General features: G+C 38.3%; 1 protein-coding gene across 1 annotated transcript in view; it reads right to left on the bottom strand.

Moving 5' to 3' along the window:
- Positions 1–25,084, bottom strand: part of itgb5 (integrin, beta 5) — a 69,335-nt gene extending 44,251 nt beyond the window's left edge. Inside the window, exons 1-8 of the mRNA XM_088353591.1 lie at positions 24,584–25,084; positions 22,585–22,670; positions 22,283–22,490; positions 18,969–19,218; positions 16,950–17,118; positions 12,507–12,668; positions 2,127–2,222; positions 1,946–2,035 (exon numbers count right to left, since the gene is read on the bottom strand). Coding sequence (XP_088209717.1) covers positions 1,946–2,035; positions 2,127–2,222; positions 12,507–12,668; positions 16,950–17,118; positions 18,969–19,218; positions 22,283–22,490; positions 22,585–22,670; positions 24,584–24,665 — 1,143 coding nt within the window. The 5' untranslated portion in view covers positions 24,666–25,084. The remainder of the gene's footprint in view (positions 1–1,945; positions 2,036–2,126; positions 2,223–12,506; positions 12,669–16,949; positions 17,119–18,968; positions 19,219–22,282; positions 22,491–22,584; positions 22,671–24,583) is intronic.
- Positions 25,085–26,946: the final 1,862 nt, after the last annotated feature.

The raw sequence follows: 26,946 nt of genomic DNA, 5'->3' as shown, positions 1-26,946 counted from the left end.
ATTAGTACCAGAAACCTGTATGCGGTTCAAATCATAACTGCACTGTGGACATAATTATCTTTTTCTAAGCCATGTCTTTTCCTTTTAAAGTTGTACTCGTGATATTAAAACTAACCTCACCAGTTAGCATCAAAATTTATATCTTGAGGTCAATGAATTCCTGTTTGCCTGTTTCTATAATCTAGATTTGTGAAAGACTAATTGATAAAATACTCAGAACACATTGCCGCCTGACCTCTGAAATTCTGCAACCGTGTCCACCTTCAAATCCGGACTCAAAACTCACCTCTTCAGAGTTGCCTTTTCTTGACCATATGCCTCACACACCGCCCCTTTTAACAATAATGTGTTTTTTTGGCTATTTATTACTTGCTTGTTTTACTCTTCGTTTATTGTTGTGTCCTACAAATTTGTACAGCGACCTTGGGTGTCTTGAAAGGCGCATCGGAATACAATGTATTATTATATTTAGGACTTTCCCATCTGCTGCATAAACTGTGGTGCAGCCAAGAGTCATCTTAGCAGTACCTCAAGGTTGTAATTGAGGAACCAGAATGTAGAGTTTCATCTTCATTCACAAATTTTTATGTCCAACAACGCTAACGACATATGCAGACTAACATTAACATTTTCTATAGAATATCAACAAATGCATCACTAACAAATACAGCAGGCAAGCAAAGAATGTACGTATATCTCAAAATAAGAAATGATCAAACTCATATATTGAAAACTGTGATAACTTGTCAAACTGAGTACTGGCCAATCTAACTGATATTTAGGATGCAAATACATTCAGGCCGCTATATTCCAAGTTAATAATAAACATCAAAACAAATTTTGATATCATCACGTGCAAGCAGTTGAACTTTTCACACTATCACAGCTAGAAGGAGCTTTGAGCTTCCGTTTGCTTCGAAGATAAACCAGGCGGATACACAATAATGTCCTGCAGTCGCAGTGCGAGGGATGCAGTTTGGCAGCTGGAATGTTAATAAGGCCATGAGTCAAACGTGGTTTTTTTCAAGCTCCAGCAACACAAATCCTGTCCGTCCCACCCAAAGGCCTGAAAACTTAATTCAACTGAGGCAGGAAGTGAATCTCAAACACCCACGTGGCAAAAAACTTAAGGGAGGTTAAGGGTAAGGCTTAATGCCATTAATCCCTCTACCCCTGAATTTTACTCTTCACTAAGGCAAAGCTCGATCACAATGATGGTAAGAACAAAGCAAATGCAGTTCAATGCAGATTAAGTTTATATTTTATTTACTATGCTTATTTTCTGCTCAAGAGGTACAATACATTTAACTTATTTTGATGCAGCAGTTTAAGATAAAATAAAAACTTGGATAAAAATAAAGAAAACGTTTTTGCACATAATTCAGCTGATTTTAATTGTTTTCATTAAAGAAGGAATATAGTAAAAATTAAAAACTGATCAAAAACACAGTAAAATCCTCAGTTACAGCAAAAATATTGGCCAAAACAAATAACCTGCCACCACAAGTAATATGAAAAACTTGATATCGACTATTTAAGTGACGTGATAATTTAAGTTAAAAAACAAACAAAAAAACAAACAAACATGAAACTGTTGCCAGGAATTAACTTTTAAACATTGTCGATGGACGTTGTGCCACCACATTTTTTGAAGAAAAAACGTTTTCTTTGGCTCTGTAAAGGTTGGGAAACACAAGTTCCTACCACGATGAGAATTCCAGCATGTAAGAAACTGCATGTGTCCTAATAGGAGCTTTATTAACAAACTGTGTGCGTTTTCCAATAGGGGAAACACTTAAATTCGTCTCACTGGCAAAGGAAAGGGACACGCTTTCACTAACAACTAAATTCTTCCTCATCTCTCAACTACTGCTCTAGTATGTAACCTGTCGCTATATATTTTATCTTTATTTTATGTAGCCAAAACAGAAAACATGTAACTCACATTGTAGGCTGTGATGATGAGCTGGATGACGTTTTTCGAGTCCTGGTCAAGGATCTCCACTGTAGTTCCTGGTATAAGTGCCGTAAAATCCTATTGAATATGTTAAATAAAGAAAAACTGAATTTGGAGGATTACAAAACAGATGTTTTAGGCAGAACACTTAAAGGAAGAACTAAACTACCTTATAAATGACGTACAACCGCTTAGTGACAGCAAATATGAGGAAAATGTTGTTTTCCGACAGTTTCTCACCAAGAAGTGCCAGGGAGGGGTAATCCTGCAAAAACATCACACCTCAATATCAGGATGTTACATTACCACATTCAGTCCAATAACATAAAGATACTTTATCAGAAGCATTTTCCATGAGTGTCAAAATGTAAAAATACATTTTTGCTTTGTTTCATTTATTAAAAAATAAATTTTTAAGGGTGTGGCGCAGCTCATCAGTAAGTATCAAGCCACTGGGAAAACTTACAGTATGATAAATCACCATTAGATCTCTCTACACATCAAGGGAGCCCCCACTTCCTAGTGTTGCTTTCTGTATCCAGCGATTTATGTGTTTAGGTGGCCCCATTTAGCAAGCAGGTAGTGAAGCAGTGAGTGAGAGAAGTGAAAAGATGAGGAAGTCCCTTCGTTATCATCGGGGCAGAGGGGGATGCCCTTCAGTGCATCTCGCAGGAATGCAATCGCCATGGTGACCGAAATAGTGTGACAACGTCACCGGTAACACCGGGCGCTGAAAAGGTTCTTGCACATATTCATGCATCGTTCATGCATAAGTTCAGAGTTCTTGCAATAAAATGCTAACTTACAAGCAAAGTGCAGTAGTGTTTATCGAAAGCATAGATTAGACATTGGAATTATCACAAATGCAAAAATAAAAAAGTACAGAACTGAAAGTTCTGTTAAAATGCATCATTTCACAAAAAGCAGTTTTTTTTTTAAACGAGTATTTTCAAAAATTGCCGTTTAGTTAACAATGGTAAAAACTAGAAACAGACATCTTTCTAATGCAATATGAGAGTCTAAGCTTTCTTTTGATATTTCCTATGTCTACGTAGAGACAATACACATTTTTCCCCAGGCCTTTAAAAATGACTCAAAATGGCAAAAATTGGCAGGCACCCGCACTTTGTATTTGAGATAAACGTCTGGCATTGAATGAGTTAGAGGTATTTCCAAACAGAAATGTTCTTTTTTTCAATTAGGCACAGAACATGTAGTGTTCTTCCCCACAAGTATGCAAATATGTTGCAATATAATGCACACCCCGTGGGAACTGGGAAATTTAGTCCCAAAGTTGACCCATCTGGCTTGTTTCCTGTAGAGCTGTGATATCATTTAAGGAACACAACACTTTCAAAATGGCAAATCCCGTGCTCCAAAACAAACATCAATTGTAGTGAACAGCGAATCCATTCTGCTAATTTCTGCTTGGAGGTAGGCAAAAAGATTTTTATGCAAAAATCATGTACTATTTCCACACATTTTGCAAGTTTAAAATTTGGGATTATCTTGCAAGAGAAAGATTGCAAAGTCACAAATCAAAGACGGTGGGGAGATAACAGTGCTGCTTTTACTGACCATGTGAAATGAAAGCGCTTGTCAAGTTATTTCCAGTAAAAATACTACATCTCACATTGTGGGCTTGTTTTGATAGGAAACACATTAATGGTGATATTTCAGCATGTTTAAAAGAGGATTGGCGTCAACATGCTTGCAGGATTCAATCATCAAATACCAGTGAGGTGACCAACCCCATAAAACAAAAAGTACACGTAGTGTGTTTCACTGAAAATCTTTATCAAGTCTGCTCTGACTCCTAATTATGCATATTATTTACTCATCATCAACACACGTACCACTATTTTCAGAATTAAAAGGTACACTGTGCAATATTTGGTCACTAGATGTTGCTTTATTGTCTAGTGCAGGGATGTCAAACTCGGTTTGGCTTTGGGGCCGGATCCAGAGTTTCTGTTCCGACGCGGGCCAGATCAGTAAGAGAATGTCAACTCCAATTTTTAACTTCGGTTTTTAGTATTGTTTTCTCATTTTGACTGCATTATTACATATTATAATCACGGATAACAAGGGACCTTTTATAAAGACAACTCTTTCATTCACAAACAATGGAGAAAAAGATTTTCAAGCTAGGCATTTGATGTGTTACCTGGTTTTGTTAAGTGAATGCAGTTTCACACCTGAACCAACTACCACGCTATACAAACTCAACACTACCCTCTCTAGTGGCCAAAGAGAGCATTTGGTTTGCATTTATTTAAAAAAAAAAAATCATAACTTTTGATGGAAATGACAAAGAGACTTTTTATCATCGAGTGGCGGGAATTTTTGTGTTGCTCAGGTCGTCACGACTACGAGATCGATTCAGATTCCTACTAGAGCAGAATTCTGGACTGAGATTTTTTATTCCTAACAGTTGAAAAATTTCAGGTAAGTATCTCGCACAATTGGCGTAAGGTAAGTGCTGCGCACAATTGTTTTACAGTCGCGCTGCTGCCGATCACTGGTGAAGAGCAACCCCTCCCACGGCTGTTAAGACGCTGTTCGGCTTCCGACTGCTCACAAGTGAGTATGGGTTGTTGTAAAGGTTGCTCCCGCTTCCGTAGGCAAGTAGCCCTTTTAGAGGGACGTGTCCGTGAGCTAGAGCAGTTTAAAAGGAAAATGTTAGGTGCCGCAGACACCACTGCTAGCGTGGGTTGTAGCGAACCTGCTAGTCCGTTTAGCACTAGCCCTAAACTGATAGCGGTGAGCCAATTCAGACACATAAGTTCAGCCCCCTAGCTAGTCCCACTCCACCCCGGTCTACTGGCTCCCACACCCTAGTTATAGGTGACTCCATCACCCGTAACACCCCAGCCACGGTTATGTGTATTTCTGGGGCCAGAGCACCCGGCATTGAGGCTAATTTGAGGGAACTGACATGCAAATCTAGACACCAGGACAGGGCTAGCTACACTAATATACATATACATTCAAGTCGGCTCTAATGATACTAAAATGAGGCAATCTGAGATTACAAAGAAAAATATTGCTAGGACCTGTAATCTTGTCAGCAAGATGAGTCGGCATCAAGTAAGTGTCTCTGGCCCTTTGCCTGCGAGAGGCAATGATGAGAGGTTTAACAGACTAGTCTCGCTAAACCGGTGGCTGGCAAGTTTCTGTAATCAGCAGGGATTTAGGTATGTGGATAACTGGCCTGCTTTCTGGGGCCGACCCGACCTGCTGAGGAGAGACGGCCTTCACCCTAACTGGGAAGGTGCTCTCACTCTTTCTAAAAATATAGATTACTGTTAAGCCTTCCATGACAGGGTACACTAGTGCAGGCCAGGTCACAGGTGATTAGTGAACCTGTAACCACGGGTGTGGAGTCTGTAATGCTAGAGCTAACTAGTGCTATGGTAGATTCATGCAATTCACATAGTTTTTGTAGTTTAGAGTGTTCCATTGCCTGCACCACACACCCTGATCTGTACTTTTCTATAGCATCTTCTTCTGTGCTTCTTACCTCTGATTCTCCCTTGTTAGGTGAGGAGGGAGAAGAAATAACATTATTTTCTACCACTAGTCATCCTGCTACTCCACCTGTCAACAATATTCCTGTGGGATGGAATTCGGGCCGCATCTGCCGTCATGCCAGGCACAGGACCCGGACTGGCAGTATGATACTGTGGAGGTTACCACTAAGGTTCAAAACTCGGGAAAGGGTTCAGCTCAGTCCACAGTGCTGAAGCTTGGCCTTCTGAATATTAGATTACTAGCCTCCAAAGTTTTACTTGTCAATGACCTCATTGATGAACACAATCTTAACCTTATTGGCCTTTGTGAGACCTGGTTTAAACCAAATGAGTTTGTAGTGTTAAATGAGGCTTCTCCCCCTAACTTTGCGAGTTTGCACTTGGCACGACCATGCAAAAAAGGTGGCGGCGTTGCTCTTATATCGGAAGGTAAGTTGAAATTTATTCCTGGTACCCCTACTGTTTTTAAAATGTTTGAAGAACTTGTTAAGAGATCCTTAATGTCAACACCAATTTATGTAGTTGTTGTGTATTGCCCACCTGGACCATACTCAAATTTTTTGGATGAATTTTCGGAACTGTTAACAGACTTAGTAACTTATGCGGACAATGTTGTAATTATTGGTGATTTAAATGTTCACATAAACTCCCCATCAAATTCACTTGCAATTGCTTTTAAGTCAAAAAATAGTCTGTGTAATAACCTGTTAAGCCCTTTGAGACTCTTTGTGATTAAGGGCTATACAAATAAAAATGACTTGACTTGACTGATTGATACATTTGGTTTCAATCAAATAGTTGATGTGCCCACTTAAAGATGGGACCACTCTAGATCTTGTTCTGACCTGTGGCGTAGTAGCCTCAAATGTTACAGTGTTACCGTATCCTAATGCCATCTCTGATCACTATCTTGTTAAGTGTGCGGTGCTGTTTAATGTTTACTGTGATAAGGAAAATTTAGGCTTTAGCAGTCACAATATCCGCCCTTAGCTTCAAAAGAACTATTACCTATGGTAACTGCAGCCTTCCCTTCGTACACTGGGTCTGTTGACTCACAAATAACGTTAATACTGCTTTGGTTAATGTTCTTGATTCTGTGGCGTTCCTAAGGCATACATTTCGAAGAAGCATACACCTTGGTTTACTGAAGAAACCAGGTCACTCAAACAAGGTTGCAAAAAACTTGAACGAAAAGTGCGCACTACAAAGCTGGAGGTCTTCAGACTGGCCTGGTGTGACAGCTTTCTGAAATATAAAGTAGCTCTTGCCTCAGCTAAAGCATCGTTTTTTTCTAAGATTATTGTTTAACATAAGAATAATCCGAAATTTTTGTTTGACACAATGGCGAAACTTACCAGACGACAACTCAACCCAAATAGTTCTACTTATTCTGCTAATGACATTATGGAATATTTTAATAAAAAGATTCAACTAATCAAGAATGAAATTTAAAAAAAATGCTCTGTAACCTCCTCCTATCTCAAAGATGTGGAGGTGTTAAGTAAGGACCGTGTCGGCGGTTGTTCAGAAACATTCTCCAGTTTCAATGATTTGTCCCTTGATAGTCTAACACAGATGGTCAGTAGGGCCAAACAAACTACTTGCCTGCTTGATCCGTTTCCAGCTTCACTGGTGTAGGGTCTGTTTCGGATCTTAGGACCATCAGTTTTAAATATTATTAATATATCGCTATCCTCGGGTATTGTTCCTGTAGCCTTCAAGTCTGCCGTTATTAAACCCACGCTTAAGCCACCTAACCTTGACCCAGAAAGCCTAGGTAATTATAGGCCAGTGTCAAATGTGCCAATTTTTGCAAAATTACTTAAAAAGGTTGCTGCACAGCAGTTAAATGACTTCATGTCAGAAAATAACCTCTTTGAAACTGTCCAGTCAGCATTAAGGGAAAATCACTCTACTGAGACAGCCCTGGCTAAAGTAATCATTGATCTCCTTTTAGCAATAGATTCCGGTGCCTCATCAATGTTACTGCTGCTGGATCTCAGTGCTGCTTTTGATACTGTCGACCACAACATATTACTTGTTCGTCTGGAATGCATTGGTATCTCAGGAACTGTACTCTCATGGTTTAGGTCCTACTTGTCAGACAGGATGCAATGTGTTAACTATGGCAATCTGACCTCTAAACAATCTAATGTCCCCTGTGGTGTTCCACAGGGCTCTGTACTTGGCCCCCTTCTTTTTAGTATTTATATGATCCCGCTTGGTGACATTATCCGCAAGTATAATATTAGTTTCCAGTGCTATGCAGATGACACTCAACTGTATGTGCCACTGGAGACGACTGGACATTTAAGTTGTAGAAATCTGGAGGCTCGCCTTACTAAGATTCAGAGATGGATGTCACTTAATTTTTTGCGCCTTAACCCAGAAGAAACTGAAATGTTGATTATTGGTCCAGCTCACTGTCGTGAGTTGTTTTTAAACACTACCTTAAACCTAGACAAATGTAATATTACCCAAGTGAATCGGTCAAAAATCTAGGTGTAATATTTGATTCTAGGGGAATACCACTTGTGAGGACCCTTCTCAAGGTTTCCCTTTTTTCCTCACGCTGAGGTTTTGAGTTGTTCCTTGCCCGCATGTTGGTTTAAGATCAGGTAATTGTGTCATTGTAATCCTGTGCAGTCCATTGAGACATTTTTGTGATTAAAGGCTATATAAATAAATTTGACTTGACTTTAAGAGGTTTTTTTTTTTTTTTTTTTTAAAGTAACAAATTTATGACCGGCTTTAGTAAATCTTCCAACAGTCCGGATCCAGTCCGTGGGATGTATGTTTGACGGGCCTGTAGTGTGCAACTGAAAACGAGTGCTAAAAAGCTACAAAGATTACAAACTAACAAGACGAAGTGACCAAACTGCACCAATTTTCTTCTCTCTTTTTCCTAGTCTTTCACAAAGTATTTTGGGGTACCCTTAGCAGCAAGACGGCGGACAATTATTTTAGCTCCCTCTAGGTGAGCCTCATGTTATGTAAAATGAATACAACTTTATTGACCTACAAGTATTTAAAAAAATGCAAATTTATATGACAGGTAACGTTTTTTTGAATATTATATATATATATATATATATATGCCACCAGGAAATGCCAATAAAAAACACAAATTCCCCCTTTCAAGTAGGACCTGTTTGGAGTTGTGTGTCAACACAGTCAAGTCCTGATAAATCTTATTTTGTAAGCAGTCTTTTGAGTTTGTAGTATGAGAAGACAATAAAAAAATATTAGAGGACGCTCCTTGCATGGCTGTCACCGCTATATGTGTGTGAGTATGTGTGTGAATGGGTAAGTGTGAACAACATTATAAAGTGCTTTGGCCTGTCTTCAGCGACTTGAAAAGTGCTAAATAAATGGAGAACATTTACCATTTGAGCTACTCAGGATCGCCCAGGAGATTGATCTTTTTTTTTTTTTTTAGAAAGAAGAACTTTATACTGACGTTTTATGCCTTCAATAGAAACGTGCCCATGTTTGAGTAAACACAGTACAGATATACCTCTACATAAGAGATTAATTTGTACCCGGATCGTGCTCGTATCTAGAATTTTTTGTATCTCGAGACAATTTTCTCCATACAAACTAAAAACGATCTAATTCGTTTCCAGCCTCCAAAAAGCACCCAATTTACCCCTAAAGAGCTATAAAACATCTTTTTAATCATTAATAACACATTCAAAAAGTAATTAAACATAAAAATACAGTATAAAGATATATTAGATGAAATTACTTCTTGGACTTTCTCTCAATGTGGGGCAAGATTTTTACTCAAGAGAGTTTGTATCATGAATTTTTTGTATCTTGAGTAGTTCGTAGGTAAAAGTGCTACAGTATTCTGAGTAAATTAAATTGAATACTAATTTGAATAACTATCACAATATTATAATTTGCTGAAACAGTCTTGTAAGTACTATGATCCAAGACTTGATTAATACTTTTGGTTTTCATCACGGCTTATCTAATCCCATAGTTTTAAATCTTTTCTTAACAAGTCAACAGATCATTTTGTGGTTCCAGTGAAGGGGGGCAGCCTCAACAAGTACATGTGTGCGTCAGTTTCTCCCCTCTGCAATTAGAATAGAATATACCTTCTAATTACCTCTAAATGTGAGCATGCGTGATTTTTATACGTGCAGAGTTAAATAAAAATAAACCAAACTGGCATACCTTCCTAATGCCTGCGTTTATGCAGCTTATCTTAGACAGGAAACAAACATTATCAACCCACTAAGGTAAGCAGTTTAGGTAAGCAGTAAGAGAAAAGTGCCAAGAAGGTCAACTGTATCTGGTTGTTGTATCTAAATTTATTAACTGTTCACTGCTAAAACTCCTATTTTAGATTTCTATTTGATTTATTTAATAGCAGTATGACAATTGAGGCAAGCATATTTTATTTATAGCTCCCACTTGAGTTTGTTTACTGTGGTGAGTTGTTTCAGATGTAAAGCTGCATTTATTCATTTGTCAAAAAAATCAATTTATCACATTTAATTCCAAACATGACAATCTTTTTTACTCATTGTCTTTAAATAATTGTGTTGTGCTTGGAAAAGATCCAGTATTTGTGATTATAATTTGTAAGGTAGGCTACAAATAAAGACTGAATGAGAACTACTGAAAAAAAACAAAGCTAAATATTTGGTGTTGCATCTTATTACTGGTCCGGCCCCCCTGAGAACATAAAGTCTGGATCTGGCCAAGCCAAATTAAGTTGCCTAATTTACCGCCTCGTAATGGCAGAGAAGAACTATATTAATTTAAAAAATGATTGATTGAAATGTCAAAATACTTGAAATATAATAGAAGCATTTTTTTAAGATACACATAGGTCAAGAATTTTATCTTTTTACATAACATGAGGCTCACTTAAAAGGGAGCTGACATGATTCTCAATTTGTATTCTTCCTTGTCGTTTTAAGCACTTATTTTCAGTTGCAATGCAAAATACAGCGACTTATTGTGGTCAAATAAAACACAATGTCCCTTGAACGCATTAAAATCTTGTAAATTTGTGAAAATAAAATCCACACTTCACATGTACGGGCTAACCAAAGGTATTTTTTATTTCTTGTTTTTTTGGGGTACTCAGTTTTCTTTTTATGTAACACCAAGAAGATGAAAAGGAGAAACATTTTATTGTTGAGAAGTTAAGCATTTGAGGATTTTGAGAGTGTTAAATTAAAAATATATCTAACAATGATTTAAATTGAATTCGAACGTTTTTTTTTTCCATTAAATCAATTAGTTGATTTATCAATTAAGTGTTGTATTATTTTTGTGACTTCAACTTTTCATTAGAAATGGGAAAGAGGGAAACTTTAGACTGGTCGGATTGGAAAATCTCATTCTGCAAGTCCTAAGATTCTGTTTTTCATGTTGCTGTTGCACTGAGGCAAGCCTGTGGTGCAAATGAAATGAAATCAAATTTGTAAAGCATGAATCAGACAATGAAATGCAACTCAGAGTCCTGTGAAAAAAATTGAATAAGTAAGACACGCTCCTTTTTCTCCACGCTTGTATCCCAAACAGTTATATGAACAAATTCCGTTGATTACGGACTTGAAAACCTGATTAAAAGCCGTTTGCTCCAATTTGTGAAGAAACTCAATTTAAATCTTTGTAAAAGCCATACTGGATTTTAAGCTGCAGCCTTAAGCGCAGCGCTAACCTAGCGGCAACCGTGTGGGGAATTTGGTGTCAAGTCTTTTGAGTACAAATTGGCAATGGCGTCGTGTCCCCGCACACCTGAAGCGGCAATTACCACATCAATTACAGAAACAAGCTCATATTTACCACTACCCAAAAGTAAACGCGAATGAGGGCCATGTCACATAAAATGTGAGCCCTATACTTCTAGACAGCCCAGGGCGACCTTACTGTTAAAAATAGGGCCAGATTGCAACACAGATGTGCTTTTTGTGCTGTTCCCATTGGTGGTTTCTGCGGTGACGGACCAATCTGCATTCGCTTTTCATCGTTCCTCGAGGTTTAAAGGAAGCGCCAGCAACTTGACAATGACTCCAATGATAAAGAGAATATAAGTGTTTTTGATAGATAACGTCAATTCGGATGTGTAAACTGAGGACTTGATTTTGTGGGGGAAAAAGCTAAAATATAGTGAGTACGTACTGGGTAAAGTACTACCAAGCCCCACATTTTGCTGCTCTTAGGTATTATGTTGGCAAAAAAAATTAAAGTATTCCGGTAGTCGGACTAGTAAATTATGGCAGCCTTAGCTGGTGAACTGGGGGTATTTTCGGAGGGTCACAATAAAATAATGATTCAGGGATGCAATATTTGATTATAAAACGATTATTGAGTCCCCCCCTCATTTTTACAACTTCACAAAAATTTACAAAAATGCACTTGAACGAAAAAGAAAAAAACAAATTGAATTGATTTCCATTACTGTTTAATTAACCCGGGGAAACTCTTGCAGACTGGAAAGTGACAAAAATTGTACAAAAACATAAATTTAAATGATTGATTTAACTATTCAAAATTTGTTCTGTTTATTCTTTATTTCATTTGAATATGGGAAATTCCCTGTTAGCGTTCATCCACCTGTATTCTAGAAAGGAGCATAAACTTCTGCAAAGACACCAAGGTGCAATTTTTTAAACTGTTCTATTTTTGTATTGCCCTAAATAGCACTTCCATGACTTTTTTAAGGTAAGATAATTAACTGATTGGTTACTTCAATGTTCTCTGGTTGATTAATGGTTTTCAGCAAATACAGCTTTAGGAGCGCAGCTTAGTTTGGCGGCATTTAGAAATATTTAAAACTGCAAGTTGTTTTTGAAGTTAATTTTTCTATTGAACTTCTCTTAGCATTGCCCCGCGGGCACAATTTAGGCATTTACAAGCCCTTTCCCCAAAATTCCCAGTACTTTTCAAACCTTGAAAAAAAAAACATTAAAATTCTATTTCTTTTAAGGATTTCAAGCACCCGTGCGAACACTGGTTTTCATAATGACAGTATGGAGTTATTTGGTTACCAAGCGAGTGGAAGCACTATACTCATTGTTGTCATCCAGGTGACAGCGGCCATCATGAGGCTGCACGATACCACCTAGACGGCCGTCCAGGGCCAGGTGAGGAACGTCGTCGGTGGCGAACACTAGCAGGTGGTACGCTTCCTTCCTCCAGCCAATCTCCTCCTGGACAAACCATAGTTACACACACTTATAGCGATGTCCACCAAAGCCATTTTGATACCCAAATTTCAGGCACTTTTCAAGCACTTTCACGGCCAATGTTTCAAAATCTTTAGGAACTTTAAAAGAAGAAATCCAGCTCCTGATCAAAAAAACGTTTTGTTGTTGTTGACTTTGGTGACTAAGAAAAGTAACTATTTTGCTGCTAGCACATACTTTGTTTCAGCTGTTTTATTTCATGATCAACATTGGGTTCAATACGAAAGACAAAAAGAAGGTACTGTATATAAAAAGCAGAAAAATGAGCCAAATTTCCACTCATTGTAATGATGATGAGTGCTCCGAAGCAAAATGCATTCAGTTTCAATTTTAGAGACAGCTGATCTTTGGGTTTTTCTTAGTTCTGTCAGATGGGTCAAAAAGACAAATTTCCTTTTTATAACAATCCCTAATGCATACACATGAAATGAAACAAGCCAGTATTATTCAGGCATCATCAGTAGCCTAGATTTTATATTCAGATTCAGATTCAGATTTACTTTATTGTCATTCGTGTACACGTGTATACAGAACGAAATGTCGATACATCTGACCCGCACAGGTTCTTTGAACGTCAGCCGGGATAGATAAGATTAACCATGTCTTCGTCAGAATTTTAGCGCAGCAGTTCGTCATCTCGCGGTTCGATGCCACTTCCAGTTGTTAAATGGTCCAGTTTATTGTCCAGAGAGCGAACGTTGGAGAGCAAAATGGATGTTAGAGGGGTTAGCCTTTAGCCTAGCTGTTAGCCCGGCCCGCTTCCTCGTCACGCCGCTGTCTTGCCACTCTGCTTCGCTGCTTTGTAGGCCGCTGGGTCTTGTTGACATAGCAGTCCGTGGCTAATAAACACCGAGCGCTTGATGTCTGGATGATCGCATATCCAGCAAAAAAAACTGCGATCGTATCTTAATCTGCAGTTCGAGACGACTTTGTGCGCCATCAAAACTGAGTCGAAGACTGGATCTTATGGCCGACGTGTAAAAAAACCGTTGCAAGCCGATACAGCCGCAGCCGAACAGGGCGCCGCCATGATGATGCACGTTATGCTCTATATTTTAGCAAAACTAAAGTAAAAATCTATTAAAAGAAAGAAAAGCAACATTTCTATAATTCACTAAACTACAAAAAATAAAGTGAAGGAATAAGTACAGTGAAAAACAGTTCATGATATAATACACTCTGGCTTTTCTTTCCTGTCAGCCCTTTTCCCCTTTCTGTTTTGTTAATTGTTCATCAAAGCTGTTGATCTTAAATACATGATCATCTTGTATGTGATGATCAGTGGAAAAAAATAAAAATGTCAATCAATCAGAAATGAATCAAGATCATCTCAGGGGATGAAGAGAACCAGCTCGGGGGCTGCGTTTGGCTCGCGGGCCTAGACTTTTACATTGTCCTAGAGGAGTAGGCAAGGCAGCAGTGGGCATAATATGCGTTTATGATATAAAACTGCCTTTGCTTAGAGCATATTCACCTTATTTACATTCATTTTAATTTATTCATTGCAATGGATTCTGATAAACAAAACATTGATTTAAGGTAGGGTGTATGAGTGATACGCCCAAAATATCGTTAAATTGAAAAAAAAAAAAGTCATGTAAAAAAAAAAAGGCCGATTTGATTTGTTTGGGGAGGAAATGTAAAATGTCTAACTGCATTATAGCCATCATTTGATTGAGTTTTGCAGTTATATAATTTTCATTCTTTTAATCATCAGATCATTATTTATTCATCATTATTTTAATCTTGTTAATCGTTTAGTTGTAATTAATGCACCTAATGATTATACATATATTCGAATGCATTTTCTTATTCCAGTTTTATCCAGGGCTTGCATACCTTTTTCATGGCAAAGCACTTTTTAAGAATTTATAGCCATTTTCCTAATTTCTTCAGTACCATTCAAAAAAAAATTAAGGAGTGAATTATGTATTTTGCATAGCCACAACTATGTCTGCAATGTATCTATGTAATTTCAAATTTTGCGTGAGCATTCATCAACACATATGATTTTTAGATCATGAGTCAATCGCGAATAGGTTTGTTTTTGAGACAAATCTCTCCCTATATAGGTGTTAGACAAATGTATACGTAACTAACATTTTCAGTTGCAGGAAGTTCTTCTCATTACAATTTATCACTAGCAAGCACTACCTTAATTTTTGCATGGCCCATAATAATGTCCCCAATTGAGTCGCAATCCTTGCAGTAATACACATTTCATAGTGCTGCTTATAGGTGTAGCATGCACCTGACCTCATGGGCACGATCCTTAGGGGGCGATGACAATGCAGAACAAACTAATGCCAGCTGCAGTTTAAAACAATGGCAAAGCAAAGCCACCAGAGAGCAGTGTCTGTCATTTTTAAGCAGATTTGTTGAGAAACATGACAACAATTTTAAGCATCTACAATCACTTAACAGGAAACTCAAGCACTCTTTAATCCTTGAAAACATTTAAATTCAAGCATTTTCAAGTATTTCAAGCACCCGTATAAACCATGAAGGAATAAATATAATTTCCAGTGTAGCTAGCCGGCGACAGCAATTGTTTGTAGCTACTATGCAATTGCTTACGAGTGTTGCTCGTGCCTCTAGCTTGGCTAACGCTGCTAGCACAGATCATGTTAATACCATAGTGAGTCATTCCAAAAGAACAATAACAAAAGCACACTTCATTCATATTTACTACCAGCCATGATCTACATTCAAAGTTATGACCTTGGTAGCCACTCAAACATTACTGAGCATGTTCAGGGGGGAGTAGAAACATAAATTTATACTGTGTTATTACTGGATAGAATAGAAAGTACTTGAACAACAAAGGAATATTCCAGATGTGGCTTTGTTGAAGATATTACGAAAAATTGGGCCACAGGGAAGGCGAGAACTGAGGCTTCTTTTTAATTACAATGCAGTGTGTACTTGCAGGAAGTCAGGGTTAGAGATGAAAAGAGAAATGAGGGTGAACAAGAATTGACCAAATTTTCTATAAGATATTTGTTCTAGTACACACTTCTTGTCCCTCCCTCCCATGATGCTTTTAATTAACAGGCAAATAGGTCAGATGCATGTCATGAGGCTGGTTACTTGATTTGAACAATGTTAAAAACAATTGAGCTGACACATTATACTGACATTTTATTGTCACACAACCAGTCTAACACTAACTCATGACATATGTCACGCAGTGAACGAGCTTTGTGAGACTAAATCAAACCCTCAGACTGTCAAAATAACTATTATGGATTCCTTATGCATTCTAAACTAGATAGTTCCTATTTCCAATACACATAAGGGGGTGCAGATAAATCCAAATATCGATATTTTTGATACTCCACAAGTACTTCGATCGGATTGATATTGTTCTACAATCGATAATTTGCTCCTCCACCAATTTCCTCAAAGCAGTGCTTCTTCACACAGAGCACATCCCTTTCTCAATCAGCATCCTCTGCTACTCTCTGAGTGCATGACTGAAAGGCAGAATTTTAGCCCCTTCCCCTAGCTGGCCACTGGCCTGCCAGGCAGAGTAGAGGGTAATGGCAGAGCGAAAGAGCAGCCCGATTGATCCGCCCACCCCGACCAGAAGATAAAAATGCCAAAAGCAAGAGGGAACCTAACATGGTGTGGACTTTTAAAGTGGTCCACTACTGTAGCGTCACCCAAACATGTACCTATACACATAAAAAAAAAGAGGTCACCATACAATGAGCAACGAGCTCCAAACAAAAATTTAAGCAGGTTACGGTTCCTAAACAAAAAAAAACATTAATTTGTTGTCACTATGGCAACTTGGAGCAGGGAGCCAGGGGCTGGGAATGAGGGCCAATTGAAACTTTATTTGGACTACTGACTCTATTTTTTTTTAATTCTCACAAGTATTTTATTGTCTTTTTGAAATTGTTATTAAGTATTTGTGTTTATGTTAAGAAGCATCTTTAGGTTTGTCTCTTTTGACTTTTATTCTGAAACAGTTATGATAGAATTATTTATATTTTACACTGTTAAAGGTAGCATTGTAGCTGTTTAATAAAAAAATACACATGTTTGTGCCTAAAATTATTCATGACATTTCAAAGTTTAAAGTGGCTATATAGGATCGTTATCGATTAATACTACCCATGGATAAGATCAATATCAAAATTTCAAGATTTGCCTACCGTTAGTTCACACAATGCTACCCTATGATTGACTTAAAACAACCATCAACGAATAGAAAGATATTGACAGGTTGCTTCTCACCTTGCAAACCGCTGCCTGCAGAATAGCATCAAATCCGCCCTCAGGCGCGTCCCTGTTGCGTGAGACCACCTGCTTCTGCACCTCCTCATTGAAGCGATCCACTTTATCAGTCAGCGGTAGGATGTGACGGAATCCAAACGTGGGAACGCAGTGTGGAAACAGCTTGTACCTGGGTTGGACATAAGACCATGACAATCATTATATATATATATATATATATATATATATATATATAATCTTGTTTGCTTGCTTATTTGGATCCCTTAACCACTAGGATCGTAGGGGCACCACTTCCTGTGGTGTGTCTTGGGAAAGTACAGCCTGGTGGTGCTCATCACTCTCCAGGCCAACATGTTTCCTCCCGGTCTCGAACCGGGGACCTTACGGCGAATGTGCCATCTATTACATATGACTGCAGGGTCAAGCCTTTTTTGTCCATGTATAATATGATCTCCCCATCCTGTTTTGCAAATGGCTGACATGCGCATGCCTGCACAAGTAACCTACATGGGAAATGATGCGTACTGGCTACACTGAAGTTTCACCTTCAGGGTGAAAATAAATGGGAAGTCCATATTTGCTTGTACAGTATATTAGGGAGTGTGGGCTGGATTGGGCACTGAATGCAGTATTAAACAGGAAGAGGGTGAAAACGAAATGTTTGTGGGGTTACATTTAAGTCCATAATATAGATGGCTTGTATTGCCATGCCCATATTTTCTAGATGATGGCCTCCAACCCCACCCTGGCAAAAATAGAAAATACTAAAAAATACCCAGTTTAGCTTAGTACTACAAGTAGATTATTTGACTTAAGCAAATGGTTTAATTATTGGTCCGATATAAACACCCAATTTTCTGCCATTGCAAACTGCCTTTGGAACATTGTGCATTATATTGAAGTGAAAATATGGATATTGAGCAAAGTACAGTAGGCTCAGCTTATCACGGCAGCAGTTTTAATTTAGTGATTCCTTGCACAAGATTAATATCTGTCTATTACCTTCAAGTATACCCTGACATTTGTCAAATTTGTAACATCACCAGAACTGAATTGTTAGAATTAGAATGCTCTTTATTGTCAATGAGAAAAGACAGGGCACTCCAGAATAAACATGTAATAAAAGACTCAAAAAAGAAAAATAAGTTATTGAAGAATGTCGGAGTTAATAGGCAAATATCTACAAAGTCGTGCTTAGAGACTGGCCTAATTTGTATATGCATCAGATCAATATTGCAATGAAATTAGCACCAAGACATTTTGAAATAAGGGGCTGGGATTAAATATCAGTACTTATTTTTCTATTCATCAGTCTGATATATATTTTCTTCCACAGTCTTGTGTGTGTGTTTAGGGTGGAAATAGCCATGGGAAAGAAAAAGACTCTTAGTGTATAAGTCCTTGTTTTAAGGGACTTCCTAAAGTCTACCAGAGGGCAGCAGGTCAACAAGGTGGAGGCTTGGGGTGAGAAATCCTTCCTAATGCTTGGCTATGCTGCGGTATCGCAAGCTGACAATGTCCTCCAGACTGGGCAGAGCTCAGTTAATGATTTGCTGCTGGTTGTTGCTGGGTGTGGTGCGGACTGCTGGTAGCCTATCATTTTCAACGCGGGCTAGGAAGCGGTTAAAATCCTCTGCCAGGAAAGCATCAGGCCCAAAAGTCAACCGTTTGTTGCCTCTTAAGTTTAATATTTCACCTATTGAGTTCCCGTGCCACGTGTATTTCTCACTTAAACCAGCCCTCCATTTTCTTTTGCTTATCCAGGGCGGGACACGGACTGCCTGAGTAGCAAGCCTCAAACTTCCCTTTCATTCTCAACGTCATCCAGCTATCAAACAGTATCCCACAATATAAAAACGCAAGTCAAAATTGGGAAAAAGCCAAGTCAAAAGTTTCTTAAAGTGTATTCAGCAATCAAACAGCCATTTGTCATTGATAGTATCACTAAAGCACGTTTAACTAGACAACCGCATCTCAAGGCAACAGCTTATATGGTCTAGATTTTTCAGACTTTCTTACCCATTGCAAGGGTTTTCCTGATACTTGGATGCAGTATAAGAGAAGGGCGACATATTTTTGTCCACGAAGGAGCCAAAGCCCAAACGGAAGTTGCTTGTGAGTTTGCCCATCTCCAAGGCCAGCTTAGTGCCCAGGTTCCGGATGGTGTCCAGGTCATCCTTCATGGACAGCGAGAGGTCCATCAGGTAATAGAGGTCCACAGGGTAGTCCTCCACCTGTCGCACCTGAAGTCCAAACCATGTCTGCTCACCTGCACGGCAAGTATGAAATTAAAACTTACGCAGCCTTACAATGGCACTGAACAACTGGAAAGTGATTAAGCATAGTCATTCAATTTTTATATGGATGCCTGATTGTCTTTCTTTCGACATTTCGTGGTTATAAGTAAGGTTAAGCAATATAACTGTATTCAATTATTCAGGGCTTTGACTTAATGCTTATCTAAAAATACTGAGGACCTATTCACATGTGTGGATTCATTGCAATTTTTGGCCCGAGCATTAGTAACTGGCATAACTTTGGTGGCAAACATTACAACATCATTGCTGCTAACTGCTAGAGCTAGCAACACAGTTGGTAGCCACCAATGCTAGGGTTGCCTGTAATGCTTACAATGGTTGCTAGTGATATTGCATTTAAATTTGCACTTTAGCGCTAGATAGCAATGTTAAAAAAAAAGGGTTTCGGCGATTTTTTTCCCCTCAATTTTAGCTCTTTCTCATGTTGTGATTTTATTTTTACTAATCCACAAGGTCATTTTCTATATTTTCACTTTATCGCTCACCTCCTACTTCAGGGGTGGGCAAAAGTTTTGATTGGAGGCCGCATTGGGTTAAAAAAAATTGTAGGAGGCCAGGAGATAAATAGGAGGGCCTTCAGACTGTTGATAAAAACGTGACTTCACATCTTCACCAGTCATGCCACATATCAATAGAAAGCCTAAACTCTTAAGATCCAAGATATGCTGACCATCTAAAAATGTACTCATCAAGGAAACATCACAATCGGTCCGAAACAAGATACATGAAAACGATTTAGCTGGCATAGCCAACTTATAACGTCTCCTGGTAGTCAGCTCATGATAAAATACCCCGCAAATATTATATATTATTTTCACGAAAGTCCAGGGGATCCGACAGTGTAAAATATTGACTCCAATACACATGATAATGCCGACAGATTAAAAACAGAGGCTAAAATCATTCCTGCATGGTTTGACGATCTTCGTTGAAATCTGTTCATTGAGCTTCATAACTTTCCTTGAAAAATTTAACAGACTCGACAGATGACTTCCGGTATAGCCTTTGACCTTTTGATGAACCTATTTATTCGCAGATTGCAAGCTGCAGTCTTTAGCCTGAGACAACCTGTAAGGGCCTGTATTGGGAAAAAAAACCGTCATGACCATTTTGTCTTCAAAAGTCTTTAGCCAATAGTGACTGATTCAAATGTTAAGTGACACATTGGTCAACCCAAAATAAAGTCCCAACGTAATTATGTACACATTTAAGGTGTATATTCAAATCAGAGCCAAAAGTAAAAGTGTGTAAAGCCAAACGTGATTCATTTTTACGCACCATTATAGCACGCAATAAGTGTGCAGAACCATGGATTAACTTCTACAAAGAGAAGTCAAACATTTACAACTCTTTCACAATGTCTAAAAATTGGCCAAAATACACAACTGCAAAGTTTTAAGGGATTTGAGCTGGTCGTCTCCAAAAGGCCACTTTTGGAAACCCCTAGAAACGCTTTGGCATATCTTTAGAAAATAGTGTAAATGACAATGTTTAGTTTTTCAGATTATGATCAAATTTGACAAAGTACTAGTTGAAGTTTCAAGCTTTTGTCTCACCCATTTGCCAGCTAAGATGCCAATGCTACACTCCTTTACAGGCAGTGGATTAAAATAAATAAATAAATAAATAAATAAATAGGGGGCGGGAGTAAAAACCCTCTATTTCTGTGTGTTCCAAACACTGATTACACGATGTAAGCAACATTTGCAGTAAACATTTCAGTTTAGGACAAATCTTCAGTGTTACCAGCTAAAATAGACAAAAACCTTCCATATTCTCCCAACGATTTAAGAACAGCATTCAATGTACTTTGGGTACATCTTGGATTGGGATTTTAGACAAATTTTGTTTTACAGGAACGGTAAGGGGTAAAGCACTAAATTTGTGGCACGGAAAAATTAAAAATGCCAAATGGTTAGCTCAATTGTTTTATTTTTAATTAAATGTGATAAATATCTTTATATACTGTATATATCAAACTAATATCTTGTAAAATAATAGCAAGTAAAGTCAAGTCATGTTTATTTATTAACGACCTTTATAACAAGAAATCTCAAACACCTGTACAGACTACTATTAAAAAAAAATATGAAGGAAGTAATTGAGTAAAAAGTAATAACCATAATACTTTGTTTTTATTTTATCTGCCTCTATGGAGTGATTACAGAACAACCCCGAAAAATGGTTAACGCAAAGAATAATGATAAAAGTAATGTCTGCGATTTGAATTTTGGGAACACTCGGGACAAAGGTGCCACCAATACAACAAATTTTTATTACCATATTTCCACGACCATAAGTCGCACATAAGACTCTCAGATTTTCTTCAAATTGTGTTGCGCGCTGTATCATGCAGTGCGTCCCATGTGTCATGAAAAGCCGCAGACGTACACTAGCACCCCAAGACTTACATTGGAGGGTGAAATCCGATGTTTTTGTAAGATCGTTTACATTTCCGACTAAATGAGACTTCTATGCATCTCCTGTGTGAACGTGACAAGAGTCCTGTTGTGCAGAAGAGGACACGTGACATCACACAAGAAGCACTCATGGATGCTAATGCTGTAGCATATCTGGAAACTTAAAAGTTACTGTGTTATTGGAGGCTAAACAGAGTTGCACCCCAAATATTAATAAATCCCAAAAACACAACCAAACTCGTTTTTTCTCCCCCTATATTTTTAAATACGCACACTTGTATCTTGTCTGTGTTGTGATAAGACAGCCGCAGCAAGGGCACCCGCACCCTATCGAGCGGTGCGCCCTGTGTATGTGTTAAATACATAAATATAACCAGCTGAGAAGACTCAGCCTTTTAACACGGTGCCCTTTATGGTTGTGAAAATACAGTAGTAGGACTTTTTTTCCTACCATTTCATATATGGTCTATCCTTATATTTATAACATTTGGCAGGCTGGACTTAAAAGCCTGACAAGGCCGCATGTAGCCCGAGGGCTGTAGTTTGCCAACATGTGCCCAAGTTGAATTGTTGAAATTGACAATCAAGACTTCACCTGGTCGTAAACTGAGAGAAATCCTCTGAGGCCTAATCTGGACTACGTCCTGCTGGGTCAGGCCAGACCCCTTGGTGCTTAAAGGCAAATTCCGCTCCACAGTGATGCTGTTTGTCGGGTATTCCACAAAGCGGCTCTGGCAGCCCCTTTTATGCAAGTTTTGGACAAAATCACAACGTGACGTCAGTGTGCGTCCTCTTCCAAAGTCCTGTGTTACAAAGAATGAAGACCATAAGGACATGAGATGTATAAATGATGCAAACACCAGTCTTTTGAATAATATGCTGAGAAAAAGAGGATACCTCTTGTGCACACCAGGCACAACTGGGGTGAATCAGGAGGCATTCTTCACAGGAAGCTGCGCTGCCACTCATGCAAACATTAAGACCTGAGAGAGAAGTAGTATAGAATCAAGCCGCAAACCTGTACATTCAGTATTGCCTTGATTTTCATGGTTAATTTGTTTCATATATAGGATAATCGTTTAACTTATTATATTGTCAGGGTACTAGGTAAGTAATGTTTGATTTTTTCAGATGAGTGCTCCCAGTGAAGCTGATGTAAGCAGCAAGTATTTGTCAGGGTAATACAAGGTGAGATGCACAGTAAGTGTACATATACAAAATGTAATATTAAAAGCACAAACTATTCAAGTGTTTAGCTTTAGACACATGTGTTCAACTTAAAACACCTCAATTTTTTTTATTATTTTTAATTACGTTGTTGGCTATCCATAAATCAAGGGTCTCGCTCTTGCGGCTCAATTGGGTATTTGAGAAAGTTTCAATGTTTTAATCGCTTTTCTTGAAGAGAAGCCCAATTTGGCCCCACCTCAGACCTTAGCTCCGGCGGCCCCCAAGTAAATTGAATCCGAGACTTCTGCAATAAATGAAGTGTTTAAAATTAAAATAATAATAATAAATAAATAAAAAACATAAAAATGGAGACAAACATTTTTAACATGACAGTAACGATGTTCACCCAAGAATAGCCTTGAAGCCGAAGTGTTAAAGGTTTTGTACTTGTTGGACAATGATTAAATAATAAAACGAAGTTTTAGAAAGGTATTTCCTCAAGTATATTTAAAAATGTCAGGTTGTCTTCCAATAATCTAGTAAAGCAACGTCGAAAGCTGATTCATTTTGTTCCTTTTTTTTAATATTGGACGCCTGCAAAGGAAAGCGCATAGGATGTCAGTTCGTTATCTTAACTATTTTACCTCAATATTGTTTGTTGTTTTGACTATTATGAACCGTTTAGATCATTGTCACTGTCTATCCGTTATGTTGCTGTTCTTTGATCTCCCACACCTTTTCATTTTGCCTTTACGGTGGCTGACTGGTTAGTATGTCCGCCTCACAGTTCAAAAGTCCCAGGTTTGAATCAGGCTACTGGCCTTTCTGTGTGGAGCTTTCATGTTCTCTCCGTGCCTATGTCCAAGAACATGCATGAGCGGTTGATTAGTGACTAGGAATGAATTTGTGAGTGGTTATTAGTCATTGTGTGCCCTGTGATTGGCAGGAAACCAGTGCAGGGCGTCCCCTGTCCACTTCACTATGTCCCCTGGGATTGGCTTCAGCAACCCCTGTGACCCAAGTGAGTATAAGCAGCTCGGCACATGAATAATGAATTAATTTTGCCTCTAATTGAAAACCTAACTGAAGAAAATGTAGCGTTTGCAGACAGGACGTTGATTTACGACTGGTATTTCAAACTCATTGAAACTGTAAATTGGTCATCGTGGAAGAGGGATTACATTTTGTGTCCCCTTCACAAGGATTCTTATTTTTCATCATGCTGAGGTTTTTTCCCGGGGATGGTATAATTATGACCCTGTGCAGTCCTTTCAGACATTTTGTGATTAAGGGCTATGCAAATAAATGTGACTTGACAAAGTGTCAAAAATTGGATGAACCCCAACCCCCACATGCACTTTCTATTTGAGAAAAAAAACGTCTGGCACTGAATGAGTTAAGAGTAAAATTACAATTCTGTCTCCATTTTTAACGACATGCGAGTGTTGACAGTACCAACCAGTATGGCATGAATTTAATTAACACTTTTTCCAAAATTATTTTAATCCACACGACATATATTATAAGCTCATCTCGCTATAATTCTGATTTAGTATACTACGCTTATGTGTATCAATATTTTTTTTGGTTTGAACAATTTTATTGACACTATTAACAGCAAATAAACAATGTGAGGTTTGAACAATTTTTTTCGACAATTTTAACAGCAATTAAGCATATTCACAATTTCGTTATATCTGACAATTGTCAATGTCACCGGTCTTACCCAGTGAAGTGTGCAGGAATGCGTGCAGCAGCAAAGAGCACACGGCAGCAGCTTTCAAAAAGCGTGTCGTCCGGGTCCACATGGCGTCACTCACTCGGCGTGTTTACAGTGGAATGGCCCTCCCCCTTCTCCCCCACCAACCCACACACCACCTTGGATTCGTAGCAGTTCTCTCCCCTTGACCGTCAATCCCTTTCAGGACTGGTTCCCGTCCAGCTAGTCGAATGTTGACACCTCATGGCGACAAGCCGCGCGTTTCAGCGACAGGTTGCATTGTTGGTCCTCGGTTCAGTTGACTTGAGATGCCTCGGGAAGCAATTTTCCACGTCCTCGTCCGCTTTCAGGTCCACTGGCGGCCTCAGAGCGGTTGCTGCGTCGAATTCATTGTCAGTCACTCGGAATTTGGGTGGAAATCAAAGTGGAAGTCGGGAGATAATTGTGCATCCGACGATGCGTGCAGAGGATTTCCAAACTTGATGGCTCAGATTTGATCCCGCTCACTTGGTCGGCTTCCCAGCTGAGAGACTCCGCCCCCTAAGCTTCCCCCTCCCTTCCTAGAGTCGATTGGTCTAGGCTGATCAGTGCTGACATCTAGCGATGATTTTGAGGAGTTGCGTCTTTGGTGGTGGAATTTCTTCATTTCATTTCACAATGCCAAGCCAGAGATTTTTTTTCCACCGGGCAAACTAGGCAGTTGCTTAACCCCCCCCCCCACACTAGATGGCGAAAGAGAATCAAAATTTACATTACAGTTGATGGAGAAGTTGAGTGAAGAATTGAAATTGCGTTTTGAGACCTTCATTATGAAGATTAACTCCTTCCAGGAATGGGAACATTAAGAAAAAGAATAGCAGAAAGCAAGATGGTAGTAAGCCATTAGCCATATAATAAAGAACAGAGATCAACAATATTTTTGGTGCTAGTCTAGGTTCATTCACGCTAGCAATAAAATAACACCGTACTTTATGTTGTTTTTTAACGTCGAAAGCTATGACTAGATTAATAAGTAGTCTACAATACGATAGTACCTTTAAATTAAAAAAAAAACATTAAGTGTAATACAAGATTACACAGAATGTTGTGGCTTTATGGTTGCCATTTAGAACAAATAATATAATCGAAACAGAAAATGTAATTATTTTTTAACGTCGCACGTTATAAGTTGTTTGAAAAGGTGAAAGCTGTCATCAGCAAATCTGTGACCGTGAGAATGGTCTGTATTAATTATTTTACCGCTGCAATTGCATTTCAAGCTGTGCATCTGTTCATAAATCGTCAACCTGTGCAGATTTTGTAGCGTCAAATCATTTGTGTAAACTTTATAAGTGGTATAGTCAACGATAAACCTTGAACCGTCCTTTTCAAGAATTGTTGCAAAATGTGGATCTATTAAACCCATGTAATGGATGAAACTAATATAGCTGAAGTTTCTTACATTAGTGACTAAGAAACCGAAAGCAATGATGTGCATCTTTGCCAGTGATGACAGTTATCCAGCACCTACCTCCACTACACCGCCGTGGTCAATCATATGACAATGTTGCCTTACACAAAGGCTAAAAGTTTAAAGGCTTTTCGTTTTTTTGTTTTAATACAATACGATTTTATTATAATATCATTTTTGATATTGCACACCCAGTTGAATTTCTGCTTGGGGCCCCACTCAACCCTAGAATCACCACTGTGCCTAGCGAAAGTATTAAGAAAATGTAAGTAATTAAGGAAGCAAAATATTTAAAATATCTACGAATTAGACATGAAAACGTGTAAGGGGTTAGAAGGGTGAAGAGGAAATACCGTACAGTATTTATTAGTGTATAATGCAAACCCCTTGTTTTTTTTTCATTATTGTTAAAAATCAGAATAATGTTTTTTTCTTTTTCTTAGCTCAAACCAAGCATCATGACAAACATTTTAAAATATTTGCCGCCATGATAAAATGATTTATTGACAACGTTTACTATAAACACTGTACTGATATAAAATTTACAATGTATTTATTGTCCTTCAAAGTCCGATTCAATATCAGATACAACAAATAGTTTTTTTTTTCATTTTTATACATCTTTCAGGTTGACTTTCTGTTCTTTCTATTCTCTAACATTTGTTTCTGGCACCTAGAGTAAAAACAGTGTTGAGTAATTTAGTTGTTACGTTTCGGAGCTCTCACTGCAGCGACCTGGGTTCATTTTCTGTTGCATCCAATATTTTGTGATTGTGGACAGCAATATTTTTTGACTGATAAATCATTGCAAAATTACGGTAATATACGGAAAAACCGTGTGTATATCATGCCCCCAAAATCCCACAAAAAATGCATGTTATACAGTTATGCCACCTGTGCAAACTAGACTAATTTTAAT

This window comes from Urocampus carinirostris, chromosome 14 (assembly GCF_059441175.1).
Source record: "Urocampus carinirostris isolate Australia breed hairy pipefish chromosome 14, RoL_Ucar_1.0, whole genome shotgun sequence".
Classification (NCBI taxonomy): domain Eukaryota; kingdom Metazoa; phylum Chordata; class Actinopteri; order Syngnathiformes; family Syngnathidae; genus Urocampus; species Urocampus carinirostris.
Note: the sequence above shows the minus strand (reverse complement) of the source record. Positions and strands in the feature narration are given on the sequence as shown.